At 40.2% G+C, this 15,494-nt stretch overlaps 1 protein-coding gene across 1 annotated transcript; it reads left to right on the forward strand.

Annotated features, from left to right (window-relative positions):
- Positions 1 to 12,704: 12,704 nt before the first annotated feature.
- Positions 12,705 to 13,804, forward strand: LOC108835385 (protein FAR1-RELATED SEQUENCE 8-like). The gene is made up of 2 exons (XM_057004140.1): positions 12,705 to 13,356; positions 13,467 to 13,804. The coding sequence occupies exons 1-2, from the start codon at positions 12,705 to 12,707 to the stop codon at positions 13,802 to 13,804; spliced, it is 990 nt and encodes a 329-aa protein (XP_056860120.1).
- The last annotated feature ends 1,690 nt before the right edge of the window (positions 13,805 to 15,494 follow it).

Consider the following 15,494-nt stretch of genomic DNA (forward strand, 5'->3'; position numbering starts at 1 on the left):
AATCGTGGGCCAAATCTTGGACGACCTTCAGATATGCGTTCATCCTTTCATCCCTTGCTTCGTATTCTCCGCTGAACTGGTTTGCGACTAACTGAGAGTCGCAGTAAGCGTGAATGTTTCGAATCTTCAGCCCCTGGGCCAATCGTAGGCCCGCAATCAGCGCCTCATATTCCGCTTCGTTGTTCGATGCACGAAATCCAAGCGGAATGATTGCTCGAGGATTTCTCCTGTCGGCGAAGTGAGCCGGATCCCGATTCCAGATCCTTGCTTGGTCGAAGATCCATCGACATGGAGATCCCACGTTGACCCAGGATCCTCGTTAGTTAAATCCGTTGTGGGTAATTCTACCAAGAAGTCCGCGAGTACCTGCGATTTCGTGCAGGTCTTTGGACGATATTCGATATCGTACTCGCTTAGTTCGATTGCCCACTTCGCGAGTCTACCAGACTGGCTTGGACTGTGTAGAATTGTCCGTAACGGAAAGTGGTAAGCACCACGATGGTATGAGATTGGAAATATGGTCTAAGTTTTCTTGCCGAAGTTATGACAGCGAGTGCCAATTTTTCCATCAGCAGATACCGAGTCTCGGCATCTAGTAACGTTTTACTAATGTAGAAGACTGGTTTCTGTTCTCCGAATTCTTCTTGAATCAGGACGCCACTGACTGCTGATGCGGATACTGCGATGTAGAGGAACAAGGGCTCTCCGACTACGGGTTTTGCGAGGATAGGAGGGGTGGCCAGATACTGCTTCAGCTGTTGGAAAGCTTTCTCGCAATCTTCTGACCACTCGAACTTTTTGTTCCCCTTTAAGGTTTCGTAGAAAGGGAGACACTTATCCGTGGAGCGAGAGATGAATCGGTTTAAGGCCGCGACTCGTCCGGTCAGCCTCTGGACTTCCCGCTTGGTTCTCGGGGAGGCCATTTCTATCAGTGCGTTGATTTGTTTTGGATTGGCCTCTATTCCGCGGAATGTTACGAGGTAACCGAGAAATTCTCCCGACGCTACGGCGAATCTGCATTTTGCTGGATTGAGTTTCATGTTGTGCTGGTTCAATCTCTCAAAGCATTCTTCTAGGTGAACTACATGATCGCGCTCGTCAAGAGATTTTACCAACATATTGTCGATATACACCTCCATGGTTTTTCCGAGTTGCTCGGCAAACATCCGATTGACGAGTCGCTGATACGTGGCACCGGCGTTCTTAAGACCGAAAGGCATTACTTTGTAGCAATAGGTTCCTCGGTCGGTAATGAATGATGTCTTCTCGCGGTCTTCGGGATTCATCATGATTTGATTGTAACCGGAGAACGCGTCCATGAACGATAGGAGTTTGTTTCCTGCAGTTGCTTCGACCAGACGGTCGATGTGCGGAAGCGGAAAACAGTCCTTCGGGCACGCTTTGTTGAGATCGGTAAAGTCGACGCACACTCGCCATTTCCCATTCTTTTTCTTGACGACGACGGGATTGGCGAGCCAGTCGGGATATCTTACTTCTGTTATTGATCCGACTTTGAGGAGTCTTTCGACTTCCTCATTAACCGCAGTCGCCCGTTCGGGGCCTAGCTTTCGCCTCTTTTGTTTTACGGGTTTGTGAGTTGGATCAATGTTGAGTTCGTGACACGTTATGTTAATGTCGATTCCCGGCATATCTTCCGCAGCCCAAGCGAACGTGTTAAGGTTCTTCTTGAGACATGCGATGAGTTCTGCTTTCAACGGATCGCGAAGATTGGCTCCAATCTCTACGCACCGCTCTGGGTTAGTCTCGTCGAGGCAGACTGAAATTACAGGTTCGCAAGTGGGCTCACGTTTCCCTTCCAGGACCTCAGCTCTTTGCGATTGCCAGAACATTTCTGGAGGGTCCTGCGATCCTGGTTCGTGGGTTGCTTGCTTTTTTGGTTTAGTTTCGGGTTCAGAGTTTTTCCGTTTTAACCCAGCGGCCAAGCAGACTTGCGGCGCTTTACGATCTCCTTGTATCGTTTCCACTCCGGAGAGGGTCGGAAATTTGAGGCACAGATGGAAAGTCGAGGGGATTGCTCGCATGGAATTTAACCACGGAGTCCCGACGATCGCGTTATATGCTGCTGGACCGTCGACTACCAAAAATTCTGCCGTCTTTGTGACGCTCCCGGCTCTGACCGAAAGATCGACCGAGCCGAGGGTCATAGTGATGTTTCCTGAGAGTCCGATTATCGGATTGGGATCGTCCGTGATAGCGTTTAGGTCGATTTCCATCCTCTCGAGGGTGTTTTTATATATAATATTTGTCGAGCATCCGGTGTCGACCAATATTCTCGCTACGTCAATGTCCTGGATCGTTAGTCTGATAACGAGGAGTTCGTCGTGAGGTTTGGCTTGACCAGCCGTTGCTCTATCTCCGAACGACACGATGTTGCGGACAGGTGATGTGGCCATGCTGTTGTTATCAATCGTAGGTTTTTGAGTAAGAGAATCCGATCCCCCCTCCTTCTAGCGCCAAACTGTGGGAACCGAAATTCGCACTGTCGATTTTAGTTAAGTAAATCGAAGGAAAACTAAGTAAACCTAGTTTTCCCTGAAGGCTCGGATTCTCTGCGATAACCAAACGAAATTGATAGAATAAAGCAACGTAGCGGAAAAATTGCACTAAGGCGTTTTATTGAATAGATGGTACAATATTCTTCCGAAAAAGGGAAGTAGAGAAACGCTGAAGCGAAAAACGACAGAAATAAAAGAGACAAAACGTTCTAAGCTTTGCTCCGCTAGTCTAAACTCCTAAGTCCTAAGCTAGCAGGAATTCTCTAAGTCCCTAAGTTTCGGATTTGCTCTCTCTTTGAGATCCTTTTTTTCTCTGCCTTTCTTCCTCTCCCAAAGCTCCTTTATATACTCCTTCTTATGACGGTCTATTCTCCTTCTGGGCCGCAAGACGGGCTTCTTTCCATTTTCGTCGGCTTCTATCGGGAAACTTTACATTTATCTTTCCGGAAGATTAACATTTATCTTGCTATGCAAAGATAAATGTAAATCGTCGTATCTACCTCAGATAATCGTAAACGGACTGTCCGATCGTGTTTGGTCCCTTTCGGGCCGTTTCCAGGACTTCCGTCGTTTTCTACGATTTCTTTGGAAGTTCTTCATTCGTTCGTAGAGTTGAGACGAGTGGTGTCTTAAGATAACCATCGCTGTTTCGTACGAAGAATTTCAGATCTCCTTCCCGTCGATATCTTACGGGTTTCCGAAATGTTTCCGACAATCTTAGATTGGAGTAAGAACCGGAGTTTCGTACACGGAATCTCGATGATTCGTCTTGCGAGGACTCGGGAAAGAATCGAAGTACAGACTTCAGATTGCCGGGGACTGGGATTCGTGTACCGAAGATCGTTATCCGAAGACCCGAGCCAGCACGGGGCTAGCCGCCCGGCGGCCACAGCCAGCACGGGCGCTAGCCGCCGGCGGCCACGGCCAGCACGGGGCTAGCCGCCCGGCGGCCACGGCCAGCACGGGCGCTAGCCGCCGGCGGCCACGGCCAGCACGGGGCTAGCCGCCCGGCGGCCACGGCCAGCACGGGGCTAGCCGCCGGCGGCCACGGCCAGCACGGGCGCTAGCCGCCGGCGGCCACGGCCAGCACGGGGCTAGCCGCCCGGCGGCCACGGCCAGCACGAGCGCTAGCCGCCGGCGGCCACGGCCAGCACGGGGCTAGCCGCCCGGCGGCCACGGCCAGCACGTGCGCTAGCCGCCGGCGGCCACGGCCAGCACGGGGCTAGCCGCCCGCGGCGGCCACGGCCAGCACGGGCGCTAGCCGCCGGCGGCCACGGCCAGCACGGGGCTAGCCGCCCGGCGGCTACGGCCAAGGCCGGGGTCGGCTGCTCGGTTCCTTCGGTTTACGGGTGTTCGTGTTCGTTTTTCAGAAGGTTTTTCGTATGACAAATAGACTTAGCCGTTGATTTCGAGGTAACCGTTTTTGACCCCAACAAGTTTCAAAACATGCTAACAAAATAACACTCCTTTCCGAAAAGAACATATCCAAAAGTTCCAAAAATAAGTCTTCCGCGACCATCTGAATCCCTACAATCCTTCTTCACGCATCACCTAGATTTGGCGGATGCAATTTGTGCGATTGTGTCCAACACCTCCACACCTCCCACATCTGTTCTGCGTCAGTTTCTTCTTAGGCACCTGCAACAATGAAAACACACTTTCAAATTAACTTCAAATGTAATGAAGGAGATTTTTTAAGAAGTGTTGCCTTACAGGTATCTCTCCAGTTGAAGTCTGGTGTGCTTTGCGACGAAGTCCAGGCTGAATTTTGGTTATGGGAGGGTAAAGAACCATACTGCTAACTTCCTCAGGTATGTCAACATCCTTGGGTCTTCTTCTGTACTAATTACACCTGCATATGTCTCCTTCCACACTGATGTCTTGTACCAGTGCCCACACAAGGTGTCGTACGGAACTCCAAGCCCGTCCGCTGCAAGCATTGCATGACCGCAAGGTATTTTGATATGATCAAAATACTTACAACTACACTTGCTCTCAGCTAGCATCACCTTGTCTGATCTTCCAAATTTCCCCACAATCTGACTACTCCAGCTATTAACATGATTAACGTAGCTTAATTTAACAGTGGCCATGTTCTTTGTCATCTCTTTGTCCTCTTCCACACTAACAACACCTCTGTGTTTCTCAGCCTTCTTCCTCCACGCACATAACCATCTTGTCATCATCCTCTGAATAAACTACACCAACTCAAAATGGTTGCCTCCTCTACCCTCAAGAAGCGCATTGTTCAGCTGCTCAGCAATGTTGCTAGTCATGATGTTATACCTTTCACCCGGAAAGTTTGATCTAGACCAACGACCACTACCAATTTTTCCCAAATAAACACCACAAGCACTGTTAGTTGCTCTAATCTTCGCAAAAAAGATCCTCATACTCACGGGGCATATGGGCCATTGCTGCAGCAGTCACCAATTGTGCTAAGTGTTTACTTGAAAACCTTGAATTCACGTTTCTTGCCAAATGAACAATGCAAGCTCCATGCTTTGCTTGTGGATATATCTTACTAACTGCATTGGCAATACACATGGCCCTGTCAGATATAATGGCAAGGGTAGGCGAATCCCCAAGAATCCTCTCAACCTTCTGTAAAAACCATGTCCACGCATCCTCATCCTCACTGTCCACAATTGCAAAGGCCAGAGGAAATATCTGGAAATTTGCATCTTGCCCACTAGCTGTCAAAAGAACCCCTTTGTACTTGCCACTTAAATGTGTTCCATCTATCACCAATACATGCCTCAGCTTCCTAAATCCATTGATCGAAGCACCAAAGGCGAGGAATAATTAGAGAAAACGTTCATCACCATCTTCATCTAAATCAGTCTCCAGATCAGCCACTGTGCCAGGATTAGCCATCTTAAGCATGTAAAGATACTCAGTCAGCTACAAGTAAGCGTCCTCATCTGAACCCCAGACACCCAAAATGGCTTTCTCCTTAGCCCTGTAGCACTTCATGTAGGATGCATTCACACGAAGGTCCTCCAAAAGAAGTTTCTGCAAATCACGAGCCACTGGTGCCTTCCCCGGATTCCCAAACTTTGCCTTGTACACTGCTGCAATAACACGAGACGTTGCTCTACTCTTATAGCCCTGTCTAAATTCTATTGGGCATATATGCTCCAGCTGCGCTTTTCTTATCTCATAATAACCAGACCCCCTAATCTCATGCGCTGTGACACGCCAGTCACACCTCTTATCTGGACATTCCACCACAAAAGAATCAACTTTGGTCCTCGTCTGCGTGAACTTGAACTGCTTCTTTATTGCATAGATTGCTAAAGCAACCTGACAATTCTCCTTGTTACCAAAGACCTTCCCAACAGCTATCTGCCCGTCATGTTCATCCACATCCATGTCAGGAATTTCAGACACATCATATTATATATCATCGAACATGGGGGGGGGGGAATGTAAAATTCCTCATCATCAATTTCCTCGGGTTTGCGTGTTGGACCACCGTTCAAGTTAACAGAATCAGGAGCCTCGTTCCCGCCTCCAATCCAAGGATTGTAATCCTCCGGCTTCAATGAACCACCGCTAGAGCCACCAACCTCAACATAGTGGTCAAAACAACTACCTGTGTCGCAAAAGTACGTTCTAGGCCCAAATTTTTTTTAAAACCTTCAACAATCTCATCCTCGTTGAAGACAACATTAACTGCATTGGAACCACCATGATCTCCAGCCAATAAGGGCTTCCAAAAATCCTTGTCATAACCTCTAGGGCGGAGTTGTATCTCGTCCAATTCAACTTCAACATCGTCTTCTCCTTCGGTTCCAAAACTCAATCCACTATCATCTACGACATTGCTGCTTTCACATTTCTGCCTCTTCCCAACCATATTAACTTCCACTTTCTCAACTTCCCTGACAAAATCAACGTCGTCTTCAAGATTTATAACCTTTGTCTTTGAAGCAGCGGAGGAAACGTAACCCCTCTTTCAAGATCCAGAAGAAAACTTTGCAGCATCTGGTGACACAAAACCCATCCCGGAGTCGTCCACAACATTTGTGTCCACATATTTCGGTTTCTCTTCAAACGAAGCAAACAGATTCATCCCACCTTTCAGTTTCAGATGTTGGCAGAAATACTTCACCATCACTGGTTATTAGAACCGGTGGGGTCCTTATACCCGTGGCAAGTTCGAAACTTGTTGGTGGCCAGTAGCTCAACGAAACAGAAAACCGCGCTTCATCAACTCTAAACTCCCGCAGCACATTACGTCGGAGTTCCTCGCAACCAATCCCCTCGTACACCGGTACCATACGACCCATCCGATGCTTCTCAATGATGAAATCCCATTTTTCTCTACACACCCACTCGCCGCTTAGAACCAAATACTGCTCCTCCATCGCTAAAACCCTGTTGCTTTCATAATAAAACAAAAGATTACAAATTTAACGACGTAAGTGAGAATTTGTCCTGTTATAAGAGTCATGATGCAATGTAACGAGAGATCTGAGCAAACTTTTAAGAAAAAAAATCACCTTTTGCCTCCGACAAGATGAACTCAAGCGGACAAACACAGAGAATGGGTGCATTTATTATCAAACCTACTTACTCCAAACAGAACAATCCTAACCCTTAGATCGTTTCACATCCAACGGCTGTAAAGAGCCCCTTATCCTAGTCACCAAACTTTATGAATCCTCAAAAGAGACATATTTTGGTCCCCACTTCTATGACAGCAATATAAAACAAATAAAAGCTAACCACACTCGTGGACAGCTTAACTACACTAGGAGGGCACATGTGTAAACACACATGGGGCGGGAAGGGAAAAAGTGTCTCTCATCCAACAAGTGTCTGATCTTGACAAAAAAGAGAAAAAGTGTCTGGTAAGGTAAATCACTCATGTTTTTTCTTGAATATATCGATAATTTATTTTCCTATGTGCAAGTTGAATACATACCGACTTTAGAGGTTCAAATACTTCAAACGACAATTTTAATACAAAATTCAAATTAAATATGTAACTAAAATACTTAAACTTACAATTATATATTTGACCATATATATTTTTTTTTTGATAATTCTGTTATTTTGGTTGCATTGCTGCTTGGTATATCTACATCTTATTTTATATAGCATATCATTTGTTTTTTTGTTGAATACTTGAAATGTTAGTAGAAGCTGTGTATTTTTTTATTTGTATTAATTGTTTTTTTTTGCACTATGCACGAAATATTAGTTTTTATGATAAAAATTGTCAACATTATTTATAACATTAATGCTTAGATTGTAAATCAATTGTGTAGTTGCTTATTGTAGATAAGCTCTTGTTCTTTTTCTTTTTTGGTCAATAGTACTCAGCTTACGAATATGGTAGTCTTTGAGACGAGAGATTATGTTATAGACAATGGATTTTTACCTTTGTAGTTGAGCTATGTTGACAATTTACTTGCGGTTGTTTTCCATTTGGTTTCCTTATGTTCATTGAAATATTTTATTCTTTAAATGCTTAATTATGATTTAATATATTAGTTTAGATTGTCTTGCTCAAAGTATACATATATAGTATTCCTGAAAAAGATTGCAATGTAACGAATAAATTGTTTAGAGGGGTTTTAAGAGTTATGAATAAATTGTTTTGGTTGTATATTTACTTATTTTAATAACTTGGTAATAAGTAATAGAGTAATAATGTCATGTGGCTTCTTTTTGATGTTTGTTTTGCATTCTAATATGGACATTTCATAATTATTTATTTACTATACATTCTTAAAGAGATGTTTAATTTATTTTTCTCACTTCTGAATTGTATATTTATTTATTTTTTATGTTTCTCTTATATTGTATATTTACTTATTATAATTCTCTTGCTTTGATATCAAATGATAATACTATGATATGTACTTAATAAGTAATACCACGTTACATTGAACATCTATCTTATAATGTAAGCTTGTTTTATTTTTACCTTATATTTACTTACTCCAATATAATACCACGTTACATTGTTTTGAAAGTAACGTGGTATTATATACAAAGTAAGCTTGTCATATAATACCACGTTACATTGAACATCTATCTTATAATGTAAGCTTTTTTTCTTATATTATATATTTACTTATAAAAATATTGAAAATAATAAAAACGTAAAACTATACATTTTTCGGATAGATGTTTAGTGTAGTTTTTTCTTATTTTGTATATTTACTTATTATTTATTTTTTCTTATATTGTATATATTTACTTCTCCTAATTGTTTTTATTTTATATCAAATTGTAATATTGCAATAAATGTGTAATGTAATATTTCAGTTTCTTATATTGTATATTTATTTATTATTTTATTATTATAAAATTTTCAGATATATGTTTAATGTAGTTTTCTAATTGTTTTATTGTGTATTTACTTAGTATTTATGTTTCATATTTTTATTCTAATATTATAATTAATGTAATATTTTTATTTTTATATTGTATATTTATTTTACTATACGTTTTAAGGTATATGTTAATTTTTTTTCTATTTCTTATATTGTATATTTACTTGTTATATATTTTACCATATATTTTCAGATAGATGCTTAATTAAGTTTTCTATTTCTTATATTGTATATTTTCTTTTTCTTACATTGCATATTTACTTATTCTATTTTTTTCTTTTTATCATATTATAAATTACGTTAGATGTTTAATGTAATATTTCTATTTCTTATATTTTTGTTTTACTTATTATTTGTTTTTTCTTATATTTTATATTTACTTATTCTAATATTATGATAAATGTTAAATATAATCTTTCTATTACTTATATTGTATATTTACTTATTATGTATTTTACTATATATTTTTCATATAGAAGTTTAATTTAGTTTTTTATTTATTAATTGTATTTTTTTCTTATATTGTATATTTACTTATTCTTATTTTCTTGCTTTAAACCAAATGATAATATTACGACAAATATTTAATGTAATATTTTTTTCTTAACTGTATATTTACTTATTATTTATTTTCTTTTTTAATAATAATACCACGTGTCATAAATATTAAGGTAATATTTTTGTTTTTTTTATTTTATTTTCAGATAGATGTTCAATGTAATATTTTCATTTCTTATATTGTATATTTAATTTTTACCTTATATTTACTTACTCCAATTTTCTTATTTTTCAGATAGATGTAATATTTCGAAATAATTTAAATATAAAACTATATGTTATTTCAAATATATGTTTAATATAATATTTACTAATACTAATTGTAATGTTACCATTTCTTAAAAATACTTGGAAATAATTAAAATATAAAATGTACATTATTTCAGATATATCTTTAATATAATATTTCTATTTCTTATATGTATATTTACTTATTATTTATTTTTATCTATCACTACAAGAAATAAGAGTATTAATAGCAGTAGCGGATAGCGTTTTTTGCGTTTCTGCTATAGTTGACATACTCCTTATTTTTAGATAGCGTTTATAAAAATGCAAACGCTATATCTGGTTGATCCGATTTTAATATTTTAAAATTTATTTAGAAATGCATTATACATAGCACTATCAAATTTGAAACGTTATGCACAACTAAGGTGGGAATATAATTAATTTTCCCTCACACCCTCTTTTCACTTTTCCTCCCACACAATTTTATTTGCCTCCTAAACTCTAAACCCTATAGCCTAAACTTTTAGCCCTAAAACCCAAATTTTTAAACACAACCTTTAAAACTCAAATATTTTTTTTATTTTAATATCATATCTTAAGTTTTAAATACTTAAACCCTAAACAAAATTTTGAACCATAAACTCTAAACACAAAATTTTAACCCTCAAACCCTATACTCATACCTTTATTCTAAACTCCCAAATATTATTCTAAACTTTAAATTAAAACTTTCGAACTTATATAATCAAAATGCATTTTATAAAAAAAATTACCAAAATGAGATCTAGTCACTTTGTTATATATCATAAAATTTATAAATATAAATCCACTAAATACACACAAAAACCTTAAATCTTCAATAAAACTATATAAACTAGTAGAAAATTTAAATCACATATTTAAACACCAATCTAATATTTTCATAGTTTTTTCTTAAATCTTACCATAAACTATAAACCCTAAACTCCATACTACATACTTTAAATTATATACATTAAATTTTAATTTAAACTCTAAATCATAAATCAAACTCTAACCTTTTAAATTAATCTATAGTTTTATACACGAAGCTTAAACAAAAAAAAATGTACATTGAAGGGCAAAATGTACTCTATTGGTCAATTCATGAATCACGTGGATCGTAATACAAACCCTTAGATTAGTTTAATCTAACGACCACAAATCATTTGTGCTTCGCTTCTTTGTTTCATTTTTTGTCTTCTTCTCTCTTTTTCTCTTACCTGAGGCAATTGCTCCATTGCTCTTAAATGTGAAAGGCAAAATCCTTTATGGGCTCTGTCAATCGCCTATGCCCCTCTGGAGTTAATGAGCGGTGAAAAGACAAAAACGTCCTTCATGGACGAAATAAAAAAAATTGCAAAATCAAATTGGTTTATTTGTGTGGAGTGGTTGAGGTGGTTTGGGTTGAGGTGGGTTTGGGATAGCTCTTGGTTTCGGTTTGGAAACCGAATTGGATTTCAATTGAATTGGTTGGATTGGAGTGGATCAATTAATAAAAGTAAATGAAAAAAGAAATAGAAATCTCCCAGCTCGTCGTCCCGATTTCTGATTTCCAATAGATCAAAAGCGAGTCCAGATATCCGATCCTCTTGGCTGGTAGATTCTCCAGAGACGCAGCCGGACGAAAAAATTTCCACCGGCAAGGCTTCCTTCGGACTAGAGTAGTAGGCCAGAATGCAGGTTCGCTTCTCTTCTCCTCTCCCTCGATTTGCATTGGATAAAAAGTGTTTTTAATTAGATATATATATGATTAATTTGAGATTTGGTATGTGGAGCAATTGCCTCATGTGAAACAATGCAAGCATATGGTTGAATGTATGGGATTGAGATATTGAGCTTATATAGTACCCGAAACCTCAATTTCAATTGATTGTAGTTGAAATAGAATTAGGTAAAACTAGTATAACTGATTAAAACTAAGTAGAACAGAGAGCAACTTGTCTAACTATAACTTTATTTTGTTGTTTTTGCAGGATGCAATGTCGAAACACATGTGCTTACATTTCAAATTCAGAGATCACATCTATTGTATAACCATCAAGACAACAGTGGAGGCTATAACTTTGGCAATGGTAGAAGAAAGGTTGTATAAAAAGCTGAGGTTGGATGAAAGGAATGTAAAACTGGCGTTGAGGTATAAGCCGATGGTGTTTGGATGTGAAGAATCAGAAGAGTGCACAATTTGTGATGATGATGATTTGTTCGGTTACCTTCTTTCCAATGATAAAGACAACTGTAGAAGTCTTTTGTTAGTGGAGGAGACGAGTAACTTGGATCAGTTAGATAAGCTGTCGAGAATGGGCGGAAGTTCGTTTGGTATGAATCACGAAGTGTTGCAGGGAAATGATGATGAAGTCGGACCTAACGCCATAACTTTGTACGTTGAAAAGGGGCAAGCAAATGTACAGGCAGAGAATGGTGACGATACAACACATGATGATTTTATGGATACAGACAACACTGCAGCTGAGACGGAGACTGCAGCTTAGACGGAGACTGCAGCTGAGATGGATAGCAGTGCTAATATAGAAACCAATATGAGAGTTACGTATATTGAGCAGCCACCTTTACTAAAATGTAGTTAAGTTATAGAGGAATGGGGAGACGGTTTGGGTCTGTTCAAGCTGCAGGAATTTCCAAACAAGAGATCACTTCAAGAGGTGGTGGATAGAGCTGCATTTGGGGAAAGCTTTCGTTATGTTATTAAAAAATCTGATCGTAAACGGTTGGTGTTAAAATGTTGTGATGAAATCTGTAAATGGGGATTGCGAGCTGCGAGGATTCCAGAGACGGAAAATTTTTTCTGTTAGGAGGTACGGGGGTGTGCATACATGCTCTCGGACTAATCAAAGTAATAGCTGCAACATCAAGAGGAAAGGCTCTGCAGAATCAGTTGCAACTTTTTGAATGAGGAATATCCTGGAAAACTGTGGACTCCTCTTCCGAGAGATATCATGGATTTAATAAAGTTAAAATTGGGTGTATCAGTATCTTACTCCACAGCCTTGAGAGGGAAAATCTAGCTATGCGTGAGTTGCGTGGTAATTCAGAAGACAGCTACAAGATGTTGTATAGCTACTTGTACATGTTAGAGCAGGTTAATTCCGGAACAACAACAAGGGTGGAGTTGGATGAGGCAGGAAAGTTCAAGTACATTTTCATAGCTTTAGGAGCTTGCATTGAAGGGTTTAAGGTCATGAGGAAAGTGATTCTTGTGGATGCTACGGTTTTGAAGAACGGATATGGAGGTGTACTAGTATTTGCTAAAGATCAAGATCATAATCGTCACCATTATCCCCTAGCGTTTGGGGAACTCGACGGTGAGAATTATGCTAGTTGGACTTGGTTTTTCGAGATGCTCAAAACTGTTATACCGGACTCATCTGAAATAGTATTTATGAGCGATAGGAATCAGAGCCTCATCACCGCTGTAGCAAATGTGTATCCACAATCTCACAATGGCCATTGTATATGGCATCTAGCTCAGAATGTGAGAAATCATGCTTGTAACACCATCAAAGCCGTAGTGGCATGGAGATTTATGGAGTTTGCTAGGTATTACACAGTGCATGAGTTCGAGGCTGCTTATGCATCTTTTAAAGTGAGATATCCTTCAGCCTTCAAGTATGTGGAGGAGAACACTAAGAGAGAAACATGGGCTAGGGTCTATTTTCCAGGTTGTAGATACAACTTGGACACTAGCAACAGTGTGGAGTCGATGAATAGCGCATTTAGGGACGCAAGGAGGTATGTCTTGATACCAATGTTGGATACAATAATCAAAAAGATTTCTACTGGTTTAATGAACATCGGAAGGACGCTGTGTCTGGATCGATTGATACCAAACTGGTTCTTCCGGTTGAGATCCATTTGCACAACTTATGGGGCAAAGCTGAGAAAACGCCAGTGCGTGAGCTGAATAGTTATGATCTTGAGTATGAGGTAACCGACACTGACGATGGGAAGGTTTATTTGGTGAACTTGATAGTGAATACATGTAGCTGCAAGGTATATGATTATAAAAAGTATCCTTGTCTTCACGGACTTGCTGCTTACTTATATTTCCTTGAGGTTCCTGCTGCTCATGGTCGTCGACGTGAGGTCAACATAGATATCATCAGTTGATCTCACAGTATTACTGGACAGAACTTTGGGCAATGGCTTATTACAGAACCATATATTCTGTGCCGGACAAGTCTGAATGAAATGTACTAGATCACATCAAAGAGCTCCAGATCATATGTCATGTCCCTAGTTCTAACTAAGGCATCCGGACAGGCCATGGTGCGGGGAGTTGGGCTGGCCAGGTTGAAAAGACCTAAAGGCAAGTGTATCATGGTCTAAACAAATGGTTAAGTGCATCAGGAAGCTGAGACTTGACCAGAATAAGAAGAAAAGAAGGAAATGGTAGCTGGATGAGTGATCCGGAAGCTGGACATGGTCCGGAAGCAGCTCAATCAGCTAGGTGGAGCTGGTAGGGAGCTCACACAGTCTTGGGCAGCTCACAGGAGCTGGAGGAGTAGCTCACTCAGCTCAGGCAACTGTCACTCAGCTCAACTCAGCTGGACAGAGTGATGGAGCCTTGACCGGCCATTGCGGACCATGAGTGATGGTTATGGCCCGGATGCTGGTTAAGGGTGTCCGTTGGGTCTAGGTTGCTTGGGCAAGGGAGCTGAGTGTTTGGGCAAGCATTTGGGCTTGAGATCGATCAGCCCAAAGGAAGAAAGGGACGGTTTGCAAGCGGTTGGGCGGTTTTGGGCGAAAAGGTGTCCGTTGGTCAAATGACCAATCACATCGCCCGGACGGTTGCCAAGCCTCTTCCCTATAAATAAACCCCTCCTCTGTCGACATAATTCATCAGAAACATAAGGGGAAACTCTGCCCAAATCTCTACAGAATCAAAGAGAGAAAAGAGAAGTGAGACCGCTAAGGCATTCCGTGAGAAGCAAAGGTGATTCCGGTGAGTTCTAAGCCGTGGGCAAGTGAAGCTTGATCGGAAATGGATACCAGAGGAAAGGAGAAGGCTGCAGAGAAGAGTGTGGGGGCTTCCAAACACACACCTAAGGTACTGGATGCAAACCAAGTACAAACCGCCATGAATCATCCATCCAGGTGGTTTGGCCGTTTGATCCATAAGTGGATGGTTGCATCTATTGTTCTTACTCTGTCAATATATCTCTTCTCCATCATATTCTGAAGTTATCTATGAGTCTAAACTCATGAACACGCCACCAAGGCTTGGCCAGATCAGAGTAATCTCTCCATGGCCTTGGTTGGGCATGTATGGTCCGATCTCATACTTCCAGTGGGAGTTATTGGGATTTGGCGTTTGATATCCCTTAGTGGGGATTTATAATGAATTATCAAAGTGATAGAATAATTTTATATGATTGATTTCGAGATGGTACCATGAGGCCGGTTAGGTTGTTCATGGCCAAGATCAATATGATCAAGGCCGGTTCTGGGAAATCCGCTTGGACCATTCTCTTAATCATGAATTATCATGTGTTTTAATTAGTTTTTGGATGAGTAAATCAATGGTTCTCAAATCGGCCAGAAATGGACTAAGTGTCCAAACCATGCTTAGGTTGTATATTGCTAGGATATCAGTCATGAATCTTATGCATATGTGTTGTGGGTTTTGATTTCAGGTCCTGACAGGGATCGTGGTAAGGCTAAGGAGCCATGAAGACCTTGGCCGTGTGGGATGTGTGATGTAGTTCATGTTGTAAACATTGGATTTATGTTTAGCCTATTGTGCAACTTATGATTTGAATACTATGTATGGATCACATTTGACATATATATATAAGAT

The sequence above is a fragment of the Raphanus sativus genome, chromosome 2 (genome assembly GCF_000801105.2).
Source record: "Raphanus sativus cultivar WK10039 chromosome 2, ASM80110v3, whole genome shotgun sequence".
Taxonomy (NCBI): Eukaryota; Viridiplantae; Streptophyta; class Magnoliopsida; order Brassicales; family Brassicaceae; genus Raphanus; species Raphanus sativus.